The sequence below is a fragment of the Panthera pardus genome, unplaced genomic scaffold (genome assembly GCF_024362965.1).
Source record: "Panthera pardus isolate Hobbes unplaced genomic scaffold, ASM2436296v1 HiC_scaffold_27, whole genome shotgun sequence".
Lineage (NCBI taxonomy): Eukaryota > Metazoa > Chordata > Mammalia > Carnivora > Felidae > Panthera > Panthera pardus.
In genome coordinates, this window is record NW_026526843.1 from 16,623,999 (window position 1) to 16,643,754 (window position 19,756).

The window sequence follows — 19,756 nt, forward strand, 5'->3', positions numbered from 1 at the left end:
TAGTCTCACTATCATCCCCTGGGAGCATGTCAGAAATACATGTTCTCAGGCCCTACCCCAGACCTACTGAATCAGAACTCTGGGGTTAAAGCCCCAAGATTTGGGTTTTAACAAGCCCAACAAGTTATTCTTATGTATACTCAGGTCTGAGAACCATAGGTCTCTAAGACTGTTTGGTAGGCAACTCAGTAAATAATGATTGGAGTAATCTAGTCAGTCGTTTTGGTGGATTTTCTACCTTTTTGATGTTGCAAATGATAAATTTTTTGTCTATAAAATTGATGTTATGTTCTTTAACTGTCTTAAAGAATTTGTATTTATATCAATGAATTAGAGTTTGTTAAGAAACATGGAAAAGCCAACCTATTACCAGTATTTATCATATTCTAGTCTGTAGATGGGTTCTATGGAAGTAACCTTGGAAATATTTAATAATATAGATTCCTAGGCTGTACTCACGAGAATCTGATATAATAAGTGGGGGATTTGGACCTGAAATGTGTATTTTCTAAAGCACCCCAAACGAATCTGATACATAGTCCATTTAGAACTACACTAGACTCTCCACTTCAATCCTTTTTACATTCATTCTTTCTGCAAACATTTATTGAGCTCCTACTTTGGTCTGGGAATTTGCTAGGTGTTGTGTTCTTCTTCTCTATCTGATCATCTCCCTGGGCAGCCTCGCTGTCCATGTTATGAGCCATCTAAGCCCATAGCTTCAGAGTTCTCTGATGTACTCAATTCTGAGTAATCTTTCCTGTATTCTGTATTGGCCAGCCACTTTCATGCCCATATCCTGAATCTTGTCATTCATCAAAAATTGAACCTCTGAGGAGGGCCTGGGTGGCAGTCGGTTAAGCTTCTGACTCTTGATTTTGGCTCAGGTCATGATCTCACGAGTTCATGGGTTTGAGCACCACATTGGGCTCCTTGCACTGACAGTGTGGAGCCTGCTTGTAATTCTCTCTCTCTTCCTCTCTCTCTGCCCCTCCTGACATGCTCTCTCTCACAAAATTGGTAAATTCCACAAAAAAATTAAAAAATTGAACCTCAGTGTCTGAAATTTTAAACTTCAAATCTCAAACTATTCTTTGACCATAGGTGCTTTGTCTTCTAGGTTTTTCCCTTCTTTTACTCTTGCTACACCTGTTCTTATTGAGACATCCAGGTTCTTTAATTCTGTTTTCCCCTGGTTTTCTGTCTTTTAGCATCGTCTGATTTCTTTATCCAGCCTGGATTCTATTGTCTGATACATGAATCCATTCTTTCCAGTTCCTTTGTTTCATTAAAATTGAATCCACACCATTTTTCTGTTTCTAGATCTAGGTTCCTGGGAATTCTTAGAGAAAAAAATCTCACAACTATATAGATATGCATCAGAAGAAATTCCCATTGTTTCCACTTAGTGTTTCCAGCCACACCACTCTGCTTGATGTTTACAAAGAACATGCTTCTTCACCACTCTGATATTTTCACACAATGTACCACCCACTGATTGAAATGCTCTTATATTATCTTCCCATCTCCACTCTTATTTATCTGGCTCACCCCACTCTGAATGCAGGCCTATGCTTAAAGTTCATCTCCTCTAGGAAGCTTACCCCAAACCTCCGCCCCAGACTGGGTCGATCTGTTTCCTGTTTGTTTCCTACCAATCTCTGCTTACCTCTATTTAGATTATCTCAATGTGATACAATTATCAGTTTATATATCTCTCTTCCATTCTAAATTTTAAGCTCCTTGAGGGCAGGACCCATATATTATTCATTTTTATGTCTCTAGTATTTAGAATGGTGTTTGTTTCAGGAATGAGCAAGTGTGTTAATGAGTGAATGCATATGAGATAAGTCGATCTGTACATTTCAAGTGTGAGTATGCTGGCCACAGTATGACATTTTATATAAAAAGAAGAAAATCACCTCTAGGACTCTGGACAAATCATTTCAACCCTACTTTACCCCTTGGGCATTCTCATTAGATATTGAGTAGAATATCTAACTTTGGATCTCAGTAACAAATGTTAGAAGGCTGAACCTAAAACCTAGTTCTCTGCAACCTAGACTAGTACAGTACATTTTGAAATAATAAGGTCGTGTTGCATTTTTCTTTGTCAGTTAAGGTGAAATTTAGGCCATTAAATTTAAAATAAAATATTTGTATAAAGAAAACATAGTCACTTTATTTATGTGAAATAAAATATATTGAAGTCACAACATTAGAAAAAAGTGTAAGTCCCCAATTTCTTATCTAAAATTCTGAAATCCAAAAGGTCTTCAAACCTAAAGCTTTTTTTGTCTTTTGGCAGCAAAACCTGAGCTGACCTGACCTGACCTGAGACATTTTTAGTCCTTGCTTGATGCTTAAAATGAATATTCATATATTTTGTTGTAGAAATATTACTCTGTTTGATCATGAGATGTTGCCCCAGACTTCATGGGAGTATCATGTAATGTTCAGTATGTCATGTCATATTGCCTTTCTAAAACCCCAAATATTCTGCATTCTGAAACACATCTGGCCCCAAGAGACTGAGAGCTACAGAGTTGTTTCAGCTATTATTATTTTTTTGATACTGAAGTTAATAGCTCTACCAAGAGGCCATAGGTAAATCATAAATACATTTTTGGCCTTCACCCACTATTTCATTTATGCCTGGATATTTTTTTTTATGATTTAGAAAAAAGTATTTATTTGCTCCATATCTATTCTTACCTAGTAGAGCTCAGTGACAACCTAGTAATGCAATTTGAGGGGAGAAAAGTGAATATTACCTTCAAAGTCATCATTTCAGGGGCAGGCTTAGCAATCTCTGGGCCCCACATGCTAAGAACCTGGTTGCTCTGTATAGCTAAGTAGCACCATCTGGAGCCAGGTGTCCTCTTCTGTACACTACCTAGCTTTGAGCTGAGGATAGGACTATGTATCTGTCATTCCCTGTTGGTAATATCATATGCAAATGTTTCTTTCTCTTTTGGGTTTCCATCCATACTTTTGCTTTGAGCATTTTCTAGTTTTTCTCCTTGGCTTGTGCTTAGGTCTTTAGAAAGTGAAAGCTCTTGGGGCACCTGGCTGGCTCAGTCAATACAGCATGCACCTCTTGATCTTGTGGTTGTAAGTTCGAGTCCCACATTGGGTGTAGAGATTACTTAAAAATAAAATCTTTTAAAAAAAGAAAGTGGAAGCTCTTATAAATATCAACTAACATTTCCAGAACCCTCATTGGGTACCAGGCTCTCTGGGATATATAAAGTTACAAGGTAAAGCTCTAGCCTGAAGTTATTTCCAAGCTCTGAGGGGAGAAAAGGACAGGTTTGCATAGTGAATGAGAGATTGTTTTTTAGATTTAGGAAGGTCTGGATTTGAATCCTGGCACCACCAAAGAGCATTCTGATGACCTCATGCAAGTTACTTCCCTTCTCAGTGCCTCAGTTTCCCCACCTGAAAAATGGAAATGCCTCATCAGGTCATCATGAAGATTAAATAAGATCCTGCACATGAAGTGCTTATACACAGGTCTTGGCACATGGAGAAGTCTATCACACTTGTTGTTATTAGTCATTATCTGCTAATGCTGCAGTGGTCTAATGGAAAGAGTGCATTTTAGAGTCAAACAGACCTTAGTTCAAATGCTAGCATCTCCATTTACTATCTGTGTGTGACCTTGGGTGAGTTATCTTACTTCTCCAAGCCTCAGCTTAATTATTTGGAAAGCAGGAAACACAATATCCATCTTATAGGGTTGTTGTGAGGATTAAGTGAGATCAAGTATGTAAAACACCTGGCCAAGTTCTTAGCCTGTGATATATCAGCTCTCTGGCACCCCCAACCCTGACTGTACAAATTCAAGGAAGTACAAGATTGAATTCCAAATGATCGCAATAGTGAGTAAAAGCGCAAACTTGTAAAGTTGTAGAAGATAATATAATATGAGCTATTACTATTTAGTTTTGATATTCGTAGGAGGGAAGAATCCCTATAAGCTAGGAATAAAAGGGAAGGCTACCTAGGCAAATAACATAGAAGCTAGGTCTTGAAGGGTGAGTAACATTGATGTCAGCAGAGGGAAGGTAGGACAGCATTCCTGTTGTGGAGGATCAAATGATCAAAATGACGCTATACAGAGTGATAGTAATGGTGACAATGATAAATATGAGTGAGCCAGGTACAATGTTTTCTATCAGATTTGCTGAATATGGTGAGTTAAGCAGTCAGGTGGGAATGTGTAAAAAGAGTTATGTGGGTAACTAGCCTTTTCCCTGTACCCCATCATTGTTTTCTTTTATAACCCACCATTGTTATTGTTCTATCACTGTTGAGGAACAAGGTTTCACTTTGAACTTTTAATTTTACAGCAAATGGGCCAATCCTTTAGGAAGGAAAGTCAACAAAATTGTAAAGGGTGTGAAGAAACAAAAAAAGAAACTAAAGAAGGATGCTGAGATGTTAGGGACAGCAGCAGAAGATGAGTAAAGTTTAGGTGGTGGAAAGCAGTGAGAGAACAAAGGTAACTGGCGGTAGGATATAAAATTGAAGTGTTTAATATTTGATTATTGTTACCACCATCTTGGTTCAATGATGTAGATATTTTTTTACCCTACAAATGTTTAGACCACAGGATTATCAGGTTCTGAAACCATATTATCACTAGGGATATTTGGATGCAGGAAGGTGGGCAAGAAGTGTGCCAAGTTGTTTGGGTACAACATTATTTGGTTCAGCCCTTCAGAAGAAACAAATGGAATCTTCTTGCTTTGACTCTGAGGATCCATGAAAGATACCTTTGCTAAATAACAATGGTTATAGTTCCCCATATGTATTGACCATGGTACATATCCGGGGGAAGGAGGTTCAGGAATCTGACAGATCTGCAATTGAATCCTGGATTCTAGCTGTTAGTTTCAGCTCCCTGTTTCTCAAACTTAAATAATTCAGTATCATAAGTGATTGAGAGAGTGGATCCCAGAATCATACGCCAGGGACTACCTGGCCCTCAGGCTTACAGATCCCCCAGGCTTGGCCTGTGTTTCCACCTCCCAAAGTAATTATGAAGATCCAACTAAAAATAAAATGGTTGGTAAGAAAAGAGGTATACTTTGGGGAATAGAATATTGGAATGGGGGTCAGGAGACTCAGGCCACTAACTAGTGGCATTTTCATGGGCAAGTAAGTTAACCTATCAGCAACTTGATACCATCAGCTGAAATGTTTTGTGTAGCTTAAACAATATAATGTATGTGAAGATGCTTTGAAAATTATAATACAATACTCAAATTTAAATTGTTAATTTCTAGCCTCAGTTGCAGAGGAGAGGAGTGGAATAATAGACTGTTGATCTTAGTGTCAGGAGACTCTCGTTTTACTCTCAATTCTGTCATTTTGTACCATGGGAGCTTGAGCAACTCCCTTAGCTTTCCTGGGCTTCAGTTCACCAAGCTGCAAAATGAGAAGTTTGGACTAGATGAATAGGAAATGTGACTTATCTAAAAAGAATTGAAATCCTTACAACAAGGTAGTTGTATATACATACATATATATATATATATATATATATATATATATAAAATGATTTATGTAAGGTAATACATAAGTATATATAATAATAATCATACATGTATATGATTATACATACCTATATATTACTGCTTTGTATAAGTTTAATGCAGCACATGCATGTGCATATGTATGCACACACAGACACACATATATGACATAAATAGACTAACAAAACAATCTCTGTGTGCTATTTACTGGGGCATGGAAGTTCACTTTGTTATTCAGAAATTTTCATTGTATTTGCCACAGTGTATTTTGTCTTTACACCTCACAGATAGTACACTGGCAAACTGAAAATACATAAGTTAAACATAACATTGGATACAGTTTGAGAACTCTGTTGCAGTCATTTCCTGTTCTAACAAAGTGTGATGTATGTATACTAGTCCTTTCGAGTTGTTTAACTCTACTTTACTTTTCTCCTGTAGCATTATTTTCCCACTGAGAAGAATACAAACCATTCCAAGCAGAAGAGACTGTCCCAGTCATCTCAACCCGATGGAGCATTTTAGAAGGACAAAAATTTGTTCTTATTTTTGTCATGTTTACTTACAAATATGAAATAAAGTTGATAGTTCTGTTTTTGTGCATCAAACCAGGATCTGAATTCTTCTCATTAAAACTAGTTTCTACAGAATTAAAAAAAAATGTATGAAAAGCACCGGTGGCACTTCAGGTCCTATGTAGTGATTTTTGCAACTTGGGTTGTGTTATCAAGATATACTTCTGTTGGTGTTAAATAAGGCAGAGATTTCATGTTGTTATTCACCTTCTATTCAGTGAGGTGGGACAATGAGAGGAAGGGCAGGTTTGGCAGGGGAAGATGAATGATTTTGGGATAGGCTGTTTGAAGTGCTTATGGACCATCAAGGTACAGATGACTAGTAGGCAGTTATATATAGTTTATATATAACTAGTAGCCAGTTATATATAAATCTATGGGTCTGGAGCTCAGGGAAAAGGTCTGGCTGGATATAAAAGGTTAGGAACCATCAATATAAAGATGATAATTGAAATCATGATTTCAACCAAGAAGAATAAAAAAAGAAATGACTGGAATAAACTGTAGAGGACCATAAGCATTTAAAAGATTATCAGAGAGACCTGAGAAGTATGAAGAAAAGCAGGAGAGTGCTGTTGGGAGGAAAAGTTTTTCTATACTTTTCAAAATTCTTTTGGCTGGTCTAAATTAAATTGACATGAGACAAATTAACAGGAGAAATAAAATTTAATTATATACATACAGAGGCTCCATAAAGAATTTGAGGCCTATAGATAGTCAGACAATTGAGGCTTATATGCCATTCAGAGCTACGGAGAAATGTGGTAGGAGTCTGGGACTTCAAAGGGAAGAAGATAATTGACAGGTAGATGAAAAAGAATAAATGTTGGGTCAACAAATGTTTTCTGGGCCGTACAAAAACAATGGGATATGGAGAGAAATTTTAACAAACAGATTTTGCTAGGATCCTCTCTGGCTGCCACACCTAGTTCATATTATACTATAGTTATCTATGGTAATAGCTCCCTTTCTGGAGCAGGTCCTCTATCTAAATTCTTTTAGGCAGTTAGCAGGAAGGCAAAAACAAACAAACAAACAAACAAAAAAAACCCCAAAAAAAACGAGCCTTCTGTTTCTTAAAAATAATCAGCCTAAAATAATCCACATGCCAAAGAGACACATTTTGGGGCGCCAAATTTTGCTCCCCTACAGAGCAGTATAATGAATTCCAAGAGGCTGGCATGTTTCAAGGAAGAGGGAATGATCAACAGTATCAAAATTCTGATTCATTTCCACTGGATTTGGCAACATGGAAATCATTGGTGACTTTGGCAATAGCAGTTTCAGTGATGAGGTAGGAGCAGAAACTAGATAAGTTTGAGTTGCATAGTGACTGGGAAGTGAGAAAGTGAAAGTGTGGACAGCTTGTTGAAGAAATTTGGCTGTGAAGGGAGTCAGAGAAACAGTGGTATAGTAATGGTAGTTTAGGATAGGGAGAAAATCTTCAAGATAGGGGAGTAGGAGAACATGGAATGTAAAGGCTGGGGGTGTGGGGAAGTTTCAGCCTGTCCTTCTGACCCCCAATTTATCCTGTTCTGTTTTTTCCATTGCGTTTATCACCTGTGAACACACCATATAATTTAGTTATTTATTATGCTTCTCATTTATTATGCTTCCCCTGCCAGAATATAAGCTCTCCTAGGGCAGGGAGTTTTATGTGTTCAGTTCAGGGATACATCCCAAGTGCCTAGGACAGTGTCTGGCACATATTAGGTGCTCAAGAAATAAAATACCTATTGTATGATTGTATTGAAAACAAAATATTTTTGTGGTATTCTTCACTTTTGCTATGATTATGGGTGCTTCCAAGGCAAACGGAAGTCTTAGGAAAAAAGCCAAGCTAAACTGTACAACAAATGATGACTAGAGTTTAGTAAACAAGCGGTTGCTTTTAAAGCCATTCCCCAAGAATCCGGTACTGCTGCTCTAAAATTTAAGAGCTGCATTTAGGGAAAACTAAATGAAAAAGACCAACCAAAGAAGTTCTCTGGGTAGAAATAGGAAGTAATAAAACAACTCATAAGGAAACAAATAATTTAGAATGTAAGATTGAAATTTTAGTAAAAGCAGTGGCAATCTGTGAATACAAACATAGTCTGATGCAGTACTTTGAAAGCTATAGATGGGAATGTCTGCAACTATTCTCTGACAGATTAGAAACTGGGTTGCAGGGGACACTGACATAGATTACCATTAAGCGGTAATGTGAGGGGAAAGAATGTGAGCTTAGAGTGGCGGTCAAACAACTAGATATGCAGAATAAATGCTGGCCCCGAGATGAGAAGTTGAAGCGATTGTGGGTTGTTGTTATTAAAGATTAAAAGCCAAAAGGATCCTCACAAGAGTAGGAAGGAAATAAGGTTGTTCAGAATGCTATCTCCAACACCAGTGCCTGATACACTACTAAATCATGTCTGACATGGGTGACCAGGTCCTATAAGAGGTAGATTGGTAGGTCATAAGCGTGTGACTAACATGCAGACTTTAATAGTCACAGAGTCATTTCCCTTAAGCCATTACCGTATCTGTTCCAAATGAAAAGACACTAGCTACAGAAGAAGTACTTCTGATGCAGAGCCTAAACTTAAACTGATTAGGGTGACTGCTTTAAAATCAGAGGTGATACACTTTCTCCCCAACTCCACAAAGACATTGAGACTTTAAACCAAGAATGACCAGATGGTCAAAAACAAAGCTCTTTCTCCTTAGCCCGTGGCCAACCAGACATTGGTAGAGATCTGGATAGATGTAAAGTTCAGTAGTTTGGAAAATGAGGAAAAGATCTCTCTTAGATATCAGCATCATGGACAATGGAAGACATAAAATGTCTTCTTTATAAGAATACATGTTTTATTCATTATGGAATTTTGTAAATATTTCTTGGCTATGGTCTAAATGATGCACAACTTTCCCTTGGGACGACTAGGAAAACTGATAATACTTACTATGGGATTGCCAGGCTGAATTTAAAGCCTCACACTACGCTGTAATATGTGGGTTAGCTCCTGCCTGCCTCAGATTTCAGCCAGAGGGCTTGCCAAAAAAATGTAGCTGTACATGGGTTATAACTTCAGGGTAGAAAGAGCAGAGGGAGGTGAAACTTACTTGGAAAATATTTAGGACTTAATGGAAAATTGTTTAGGAATAGCAAGACTAGCTCTAAAATGTGTGGGGCCTAGTACAAAATGAAAATACAGGGCTTCATGTTTACAGTTCTTAAGAATTTCAAGAAGGTGGGATGCCTGGCTGGCTCAGTCTGAAGAGCACCAGCTTTTTTTTTTGCAATTATTATTTTTTAATTTTTTAAAATGTTTATTTTTGAGAGACGGAGAGAGAGAGTGTGAGTGAGGAAGGGGCAGAGAGAGAGGGAGGCAGAGAATCTGAGGCAGGCTCTGTCTGCACTCACAGCAGAGAGCCCAGTGCGGGGCTTGAACCCACAAACTGTGAGATCGTGACCTGAGCCAAAGTCAAGAGTCAGACGCTTAACCAACTGAGCCACCCACGTGCCTCAGAAAAGCACCAACTCTTGATCTCGGGTTCATGAGTTCAAGCCCCACATTGGGTGTAGAGATTAATAATAATAATAATAATAATAATATATAATAATAATAAATAATTTCAAAATGGTGACAGCAGAACATTAACCGAGCACAGGGCCTTTTTAAGAGCTGGGCCTGTGTATGACTGCACAAGTTGTATGCCCATGAAACCAGCCTTCAGGAATAGTTGTCATATATGGCAAATTGAGTTGTCATATATGGATCCCTCCCCAACCTTCACCCCTACCAATGCCCAAAAAGTGATAGAGAAGTTAATGGAACTCAGTGTCAAACTTAGCAACTAAAAATCTATCTTTAAAAGCTTTATGGCAAGGTCAGTACCTGAAGGGAAATGTAGGCAATGGCCAGGGCCTACAGATGGCAGAATGATTAGGGTAAGGGTTTGCACTCTTTAGTTTCCCCTCATTGTTCCCAGAGTCAACAATGGGGAGTCAACAATTTTTAAAGATGAATATTTTAAAGATGAATATTACTGAAATTTCAAGAACACATAATCCCAATCGTACACAAATTGATCCATAAAGTAGAATAACAGAAAAAGCTGCCCATCACTTTTATGAAGCTAGTATGCTATGGATACCATGACCAGAAGAAGATAGTGCAAGAATATATTAGAGAATACAAGAGACCAATTTAACTTAAGGACATAGATACAAAAATCCTACAAGTTGTGTGTGTGTGTGTGTGTGTGTGTGTGTGAGCGCGCGCGCGTATGAAAACCAATGGTGTATTTGTTCCAGGAGTACAAGGATGTTCCAATCCTCAAATGCATAAGAATATAATTACATTAATGAACTGAAGGAGAAAAATTACATGATTTTCTGAAAAGGTACAGAAGAAAGCAATTGACAAATATCAACACCCATTTATGATTTAAAGAAACCTTAGAAAACTAGAAATAGAAGGAAACTCCCTTAACCTTTTAAAAGTAAATACAATAAACAGTAAGTATTGATGAAGACAACTTAGAGGTGTTCCCTTTAAGGTCAGGAACAGGGCAACGAAGCCTGGTGTCACAGCCACTATTTTGTTTTGTTTTTGTTTTGTTTAAGTAAACTCTACCCCCTACATGGGGCTTAAACCCATGACCCCAAGATCAAGAGTCGTACCACACGCTCCAGGAACTGAGCCAGCCTGCCCCCCACCCCATAAAGCTGCTATTTAATATAATACTAGAGGATCTAGCCAAAGAAATCATTTAATAGAAACAAATCTCTTTTAGGGGAGCTTAGGTGGCTCAGTCAGTTAAGCCATTCGGCTCTTCATTTCAGCTCAGGTCATGATCTCCTGGTCATCAGATGGAACCCCCTGCGTCAGGCTTCAGGCTGAGTGTGGAGCCTGCTTGGGATTCTGTCTCTCCTCTCTCTCTCTCTCTCTCTCTGTCCCTTCCCTGCGTCTCTCTCTTTCAAAATAAATAAATAAATAAATATTAAAACATTTTCTTTAATAAAAAAGGAAACATATCTTTTAAAGACTAGATGAGGAAATCTGTCATTTGCATACAGTGTCATCATTTACATAGAAAATACAAGAGAATTAACAAACAATTGGGACTAGTAAAACAGTTAAGAGTGCTATATCCAGCACCTAGAGTCCATAACAAGTCCATTGCATATCAGTTTCCCTTTACTTATTGCTTCGAGCAAGGATAACCACTGTTCTGATTGTCCAGAACTGAGGGGTTTTCTTGGATGCAAGACTTTCCATGCTAAACCCAAGACAGTCACCTTAGCTATGGCTCTGATTTCTTCTTTCCCCTTATAACCCCTGGAAATTTACTTTGCTTTCAAGCTAGTCTATGTACTAAAATTTGTTTGGGTATTATATTTTATCCAATATTCCTAGATATTTTTAGCATAAGGTATGGATCTACATCAGCTCAATCTGCTCTTTTGTCAGAATTCTCTTTATTGAACCTTTAAGAATAATGAAATGTTTAATGACATGGGAAAATGTTCATGTGTAGAGTGAAAAAGATTACATAACTGTATAGTTGAGTACTGTTTTTATTACAAAATATGTCATGTATTCATGTCTTTGAAAATTTTGAGACAGCTAATAGAATTTCTACAGACATAAATGACTTCAGTGTCTTTTGAAGGTGGATTATTGTGGGTAGGGGAGAAAAATCTGAGGTTGAGCAGTTTGGAAAAGGGGAAGGATGGTAGGGTAGGAAAAGCAAACTGGTGAAGATTGGGACAAGTAGCACAGAGGGAATGTTTCCATTGTAGTGAGAGGGTTTGTATTTTAAACATTTATGACCCATATCTCTTTCTCTTTTTTCGCGTCGTATGACTTCTCTCACACTGGAGAGAGAAAGTGATCAACTGTTATTCCTCAGAGCCTTGGATCCAGATTGCATTGTCTTATTGAGCATGCAACTAGGTCCTTGGAGCAGGCATTTTAAACAATCGCTTACTAAGGGGATTTTGTAAAATCTATGCTTCAACCAGGACAAGTTAACTAAAATATATTTGAATGTTAAATATTCTTAGAAAGGCTCTGATATATGTCGGGTTTTTTTTCTTTTTATGGTAATAAAGCAAATAAATAGCTGTGAGTCCAGACTCAAAACAGCTTTGATGAGTTGTCAGGGATTTCTTGGTCATGAAAATGATGGAGATCTGCTCTTGGAATTTTTAGGTATATATGTGTCACAATAGGGAAATCCCGTCTGAGGCAGTTTAGTCTTTTAAGAGTTAAACACAGGTTACATAGAGAGGAGTGGGTGTGTATAACTATAAAGGAGTAGCACTAGGGAGATCTTTGAGGTGATGGAATAGTTCTGTATCTGGATTGCAGTGATGGTAACAGTGAACCAACACATGTGAAAAAATGAAAGAACTATGCACACACATTGTACCAATGTTAATTTCCTGGTTTTGATATTGCACTGTAGCCATATGAGATGTACCCACTGGGGAAAACTAGGTGATGGATATGTGGGAATCCTCTGTTCTATCCTTGCAACTTCCTGTGAATCTATAATTATTTCAAAATAAAAGTTTTAAAAATTAGGTCTTATAGACTAGCATCACCCAGGAAAAGCCAACAGGACTCCCAGATATTCTGTCTACTTTGTCTTAGTTGAACCCCATGGTTGGGAGAAGAGGTTTGGCTGACACATCTGTGTGTCTTCCTGAGTAATGTGTTAGACAATGAAAAGGTAAATATAGCCTGAAAATCCTTGTTCATCTTCACTGTTATATAGGCTAAAGTGTCTTGCTGCAGTTAGAGAAATGACATTCCAAAACATTCTTCTACAACAGGTTTATTTTGACAGTTTAGTCAATGACCAGTTGATTCACTGAAGGGTGGAAAAAATCACCTAATGAACTGAATGATTGATCAGTCAGAATGTTAAGCCCTTCACTCTGTATAGACAGACATGGGATGCATATTCATGATAAAATTGGTTACAGAACAGCTTTTAGACAATTTGACTTACAATTTTTTAAAATAGAGGGTCATACTTGGAATAAGCATTAAAAATGACTAGTTCATTGGAAAATGGACTTTAACTGTCTAAGCTAAGTTTAAATGTAATAACATTTAGAATTAGAAAAGACGAAAAATTGTCTAATCCAACCACTTTATTTATTTATTTATTTATTTATTTATTTAATTTTGAGAGAGAAAGAGTGTGTGAGCAGGGGAGGGGTGGAGAGAGAGAGAGGAAGAGAAAGAATCCCAAGCAGGCTCCACTCTCAGCATGGATCCTGATGCAGGGCTCAGTCCCATGACTGCAAGATCACGACCTGAGCCATTATCAAGGGTTGGATGCTTAACCAACTGAGCCACCTAAGCACCCCCAGTCACCTCATTTTATATGTAGCAGTTTTTATCTGAGTGAAAACTAAGATTTAGACATATCTAGACAGCCATTTTCATTGGTTCATTACATCAGGCCTGGGGCCTGGTTAGGTGTGTGTCTGGCCACTGGGGGCAGAATCTTAGTGATGGACCGGTGAGTAGAGTGTCTGTTCCTCTGATTGGCCCCATAGACTAGGCCAGAGTCCTATGGAGGGAAGAGCATTCTTTCCATTTCTCCTTGGAACATAGCATGTGTTAAAAAGAGAAGAAATAATAGGCATAATAAGTAAAATATGTGGTATGTTAGAATGTAATAAATACCATAGAAAAAAGTAGAGCAGAAGAGGAGGGGTTCAGGGTGGCACTGACAGGAGGCACAGGTTGTGCTACTGAACAGTCAGGATAGAATTCATTAAGCAGGGACAATTTGAGGAAAGATTTGAAGGACTTAACTGACCTGGTATCTAATGGAAGTGGATTCCAACAGAGGGACAGCTACAGCAAAGGCCACAAGACAGGAATGTGCCTGGCATGTTAGTGGAACAGCAAAAAGGCCTGTGTAGCTCATTCAGAGAGCAAGGCGAGGGGTATGAGGTGAGGAGGTGAGAGTGGTGGTCAGGGCCAGAAGATAGATGGGGTCTTGTTGGCCATGATGAGGACTTGGGTTCTCTGTATGAGATGGGAACTGGTGTGGGGCTTTGAGCAGAGGAGAGATGGGACATGGCTTGTGTTTTAGTAACATCACTTAGGCTGTTGTGTTGAGAATAGACTGTAGAATGGCAAGAGGGGAAGCAGGGATGCCAGTGGTGAGCCTGTTGGAGCCATTCAGGTAGCTCAAACCACAGTGGAAGCAGGTGAGAAGTGGTGTTAAGAAGGTCTGATTCTGGGGATATTTTGCAGGAAGTGTTGATAGGATTTCCTGACAGATTGGATGTGAGGTGTAAGAGAAAGAGTAATCCAGGAAGAACTGAAAGGATGGAGTTGCTGTCAGTACTGATCTGGGGAAGGCTGCAGGAGGAGCAGGTTTGAGGGGGATGATCAGGAATTAGCCATGTTGAATTTGAGGTGATTATTATATATTCAAGTGGAGATGTTGACTAGGTCATTCGATAATAGCAGTCAGGAATTCAGGGCTGCAAGTTAACCATTTGGGAATTGTCAGCCTGTAGATGGTATCTAAAGCCACAGGAGAGAATGAATAAGATAAAGAAAAGGACCAAGGACTAAGTCTTGGTACATATCACAGTTGATGTGGGGAAAAAGAGGAGAATCAGCAGACAGGGAGTATCAAGTGAGGTAAGAGGGAAACCCAGAGTGTATGGTGTTTTGGAAGTCAAGGGAGGGAAAAGAGGAAGATGTGATCCACGGCCAAATGCTGCGAATAGGTCAAGATGAGAGCTTACGCTTGAAGGCTTGTCAATTCCGAGGTCATTGTAGAATTTGATGAGGGCAGTGTGGTGGAATGGATGGAGTGAAAGCCTGCTTCAAATGAGTTTAAGAAAGATTAAGTAGAGGAATTAGAGATAGCAGATATAGGCAACTCTTTGGAGAGGTTTTGTTTCAGAGAGGAACAAAGAAATCAAGCAGTGGTTGGTAGGTGGTGGGGACTGAGATAAAGTGTGGTTTTCTTAAGGTAATGTATTTCATAATTGGAAAAAAAGGTATTTCCCCATTTGAAGTTTATTGACAAAGGCACAATTAATGCAGATCGTGTTGAATGAAGACATGACGTGTCAAATGGAAAAAGAGGAAGTAAAGCAGTGGTTTTGAAAGTGAGGTTTTGAACAGCAAGATCAGTATCACTTGGGAGATATGTTAGAAATGCCAGTATTAGCACCCCCCCCAAGACGTACAGAGTCAGAAATCTGTGCTTTAACAAGTCCTTCAGTGTGATTCTGCTGCGCACTAAAATTTGAGAGCCACTGGTGAAAGCATTATTATCAGGTGAATGTACTTCAAAATCATTAACAGAGAATGTTTCCATTTCTTCATTAAGAGCAGAAGGTATACTTTTTGCCTCCCCCTTCCCATCTCTATGTTGTTCAAGTGTCTTTGCCCTAAAAGAAGTCTTTGTCTCTCATGGGAGAAATAAGAGCATATTTGTATGCTGAGGGGAATGATCCAGTACAGAGTAAAACATCGATGATATAGGAGAGAGGTTGTAAAATTGTCAGGGTCATGTGCTTCAGCAGATGAGAGTGGAGGGACCTGATGCAGAAGTGGCGTTAGACACGGGCAAGCAAGACTCATCTACAATAAAAGGCAAGGAGGCAGAGAGACAGCAAAGGCCGTGGCAGTGGGAGTCTCTGGAAGTTCTTATTGCTCTGGTTTTCTCAGTTACGTAGGAAGCAACATCATTAGTTGAGAGTGAGGACGGAGGAGTTTTGGCAAGCTTGGCATCATATTCTGTGAGCAGCACTCTGTAGAAACAGCTGCTCTCAAACATTGCTTGTGGGAGTATGGAATCATTATCAAATGACTCCTGTGGAGAAAGGTTTAGCAAGATTTTTATCCCTTGACACAGAAGTCTCACTTCTAGGAATTTAGCCTGAAGATATCCCTCCACAAATGCAAAACAACATAGGTATGAGGTTATTTATTGCAGCGTTATTTGTAGTAGCAATATATTGGAAACAACCTCACTGACCATTCACAAGGGACCAGTCGATGCACTACCATGCATCTGTAGAAAGAGTAGGGGAGATCCCTACAAGCTGATGTACAGTGATTTCCTGGCTATATTATTAAGTGAAAAATGCAAGGTACAAGAGAGTTTATATAATATGCTACCTTTTGTGTAAGAAAGAAAAGGGAATGAGAATATATACTTGTTTTTACAAAAAGACACATAAGGATAAACTGGAAACTAAGAAAAATGATTATATAGAAAGGGTGGGTAGAAATAGGGTAAAGGAAACATGGATGAGGGTAAGAATTCTCTGAGTATCTCTTAGCATGGTATTCTTAAATAGCCTTACTGAGATATAATTCAATACATAAAGTTCACCCTTTTAAAGTGTACAATTCAGTGGTTTTTAGTACATTCACAAAGTTTTTCATAATAACCACCATCTAACCCAGAATATTTTCATCAACCCCAGAAGAAACCCCATACCTATTAACACTTACCCTCTTGACTTACCTTCCCCAGCCCCTGGCAACAACTGATATACTTTCCGTGTCTATGAATTTGCCTATCCTGGATACTTCCTATAAATGCAAGTCTTTTGTGTCTGGCTTCTTTCACTGAGTATAGTCAAGGTTCATCCGGGTTGTAGCATATGTCAGTACTTCATGCCTTTTAATAGTTCAATAATATTCCACTGTATGGATATACCACATTTTGTTTATCCATTCATTAGTTTCGTGGCCATTTGAGTTGCTTCCAATTTGGGGCTATTATGAACAATGAACTTACAAACTTTTATGTACAACTTTTTCATCTCTCTTGAGTATATATCTAGTATATACCTGGAATTGCTGAGTCATATGGTACTACTGTTGAAGAACTGCCAAACTAGCAATGCATAAGGGTCCCAGTGTCTCCAAATTCTCACCAACATTTGTCATTTTCTGTCTTTTTGACTGTAACCGTTCTAGTGCATATGAAGTGGTAATGCACCGTGGTTTTGATTTGCATTTCCCATGTGGTTGTTGAGGTTGAGCATCTTCTTAGGTGTTTTTGGTCAATGCTAGATCCTCTTTGGAGAAAAGCCTATTCAGATGCTTTGCCAAGTTTTTAATTGGGTTATTTGTCTTTTCACTCTTGACTTATAAGACTTCTTTATGTATTCTGGATAAAAGTCTCTAATCAGGTACATGGTTTGCAAATATTTTCTCCTCTTAAGGAAAGGTTCCATAAGGTTGTCTTTTCACTGTCTTGATAGTATCCTTTGAGGCACAAAAGTTTTTCATTTTGACAATGTCTAATTTGTTGATTTTTATTTGGTTGCTTGTACTTTTGGTGTCATATTTAAGAATGCATTACCTAACCCAATGTCAAAAAATTTACTCGTAAGTTTTCTTGTAAGGCTTTTATACTTTTACCCCTTACATTTAGGTATATGATCCATTTTGAGATTATTGTTCTATATGGTATGAGGCGGGGGTTCAATTCAAATTCATTGTTTTGGATGTGGGTATGCAGTTGTCCCAGCACCGTTTTTTGAGAAGACTATCCTTTCCCAATTTGACTGTCTTGTCACTCTTGTTGAAAATCAATTGACCGTGAATGTATTTATTTCTAGGCTCTCAATTCTATTCCATTAATCTTTTATTTCTATCCTTATGTCTATACCACACTGTCTTTTTAAAAAATATCAAAGTGGATGGAACTGGAGGGTATTATGCTAAGTGAAGTAAGTCAGTCAGAGAAAGGCAGATACCATGTTTTCACTCATGTGGAACTTGAGAAATTTAACAGAAGACCATGGGGGAAGTGAAGGGGAAAAAATAGCTCCAAACAGAGAGGGAGGGAAGCAAACCGTAAGAGGCTCTTAAATACAGAGAACAAGCTGAGGGTTGATGGGGGATGGGAGATAGGGGAAAATGGGTGATGGGCATTGAGGAGGGCACTTGTTAGGATGAGCCCTGGGTGTTGTATGTAAGCAATGAAACACGGGAATGTACCCCAAAAACCAAGAGCACACTGTACACACTGTAGGTTAGCCAATTTGACCATAAATTATATTTAAAAAAAATAATAAACTTAAAAAATTTTTTAATTAAAAAAATTTAAAAAATACTAATCTATTTATTTTTGAGAGAGAGAGAGAGAGAGAGAGAGGTAGCATGTGAGCATGAATGGGGGAGAGGAAAAGAGAGAGGAAGAGAGAGAATCCCAAGGAGGGCCTGCACTGTCAGTGCAGAGCCTGCCACAGCACTCAAACTCATGGAACCGTGAGATCATGACCAGAGGGAAAATCAAGAGTCAGAGGCTTAATGGACTGAGCCACTAAAGTGCCCCTGTACCACACTGTTTTGATTACTCTTGCTTTATAGTGAGTTTTGGTTAGGAAGTGTGAGTCTTCCAACTGTTTTTTTCCTTTTCAGATTGCTTTGACTTTTCCAGACCCCTTGTATTTCCATTTGAGCTATAGTGTCTGCTTATTAATTTTTGTAAAAATGGCAGCTTGGATTTGGGTAAGGATTTCATGGACTCTGAAGATAATTTTGGGGAGTACTGCCATATTAAAATATTAAGTCTTCCAATCCCAAGACAATCTCATTTATTTAGGTCTTTAATATCTTTCACAGTTATTTCCTTAAAGCTTTCAGTGAACTAGTCCTGTACCTCCTTGGTTAGTTTTATTCCTAAGGATTTTATTTTTTTGTTGCTATTGTAAATGAAATTGTTCTCTTAATTTCATTTTCTTATTTTTTATCGCTAGTGAATAAAAATACTGTTGATATTTGTATATTGATCTTGTCTCCTAAAACCTTGCTGAACTCATTTATTAGTTCTAATAGTTAGTTTTAGCAGATTACTTACTATTATATATATAAAAGATAATATCTTCTATGTATAGACAGAGATAGAAAATATGGTTTTGCTTCTTCCTTTCTAATATGAATGCTTTTTATTTCTTTTATTGGTTAATTGCCCCTTCTAGAACCTCCAGTATAACACTGAATAGAGGTGGAAAGAATGGGCAGCTTTGTCCTGTTCCTGATCTTTAGGAGAAACATCCAGTCTTTCATCTTTGAGTACAATGTGCAGTTTTTGTAGATATCCTTTATCAGGTTGAGAAAGATTCCTTTTATTCCTAGTTTATTGTCAATGGGGTGTTAGATTTTGTCAAATGCTTTTTCTGTGTCTATCAAGATTATCATGTGGTTTTTCACTTTGTTTTATTGATATGGCATATTACATTGATTGATCTTTGTATGTTGAACCAACCTTGCATTCTTGAGGTAAATCCCATTTAGTGAGGTGTATAATCCTTTTTATATACTGCTGGATTTGGTACTTTGATGAGGATTTTTGTGCCTATATTCATAATAGATATTGGTCTGTCGTCTTTTTTATTGTGATGTCTGTGTCTTTTTTTATCATGAAAAAATTCAGATTTAGCCAACTGGACTCAGTTTAGATGATCCAGTTTTGTTGGCAACAGACAAAGGATCATAGTCAAGAGACAGTCAAACATATGCCTTCTTTTCTCCAAAGATCCTGATCAAGGTGTTGACCTTGGCCACATCAATGCCATAGAGCTTCACAGCTTCACAGCCTGGTACTTGTTGGTCTTGACATCCACCATGAACG

The 19,756-nt window shown here is 38.1% G+C and overlaps 1 protein-coding gene across 1 annotated transcript in view; it reads left to right on the forward strand.

The window, feature by feature from the left end:
• FMR1NB (FMR1 neighbor) overlaps positions 1–6,151 on the forward strand; it is a 34,066-nt gene extending 27,915 nt beyond the window's left edge. Inside the window, exons 5-6 of the mRNA XM_053891528.1 lie at positions 4,356–4,507; positions 5,985–6,151. Of these exons, the coding sequence (XP_053747503.1) occupies positions 4,356–4,473 (118 nt within the window). The 3' untranslated portion in view covers positions 4,474–4,507; positions 5,985–6,151. The remainder of the gene's footprint in view (positions 1–4,355; positions 4,508–5,984) is intronic.
• Positions 6,152–19,756: the final 13,605 nt, after the last annotated feature.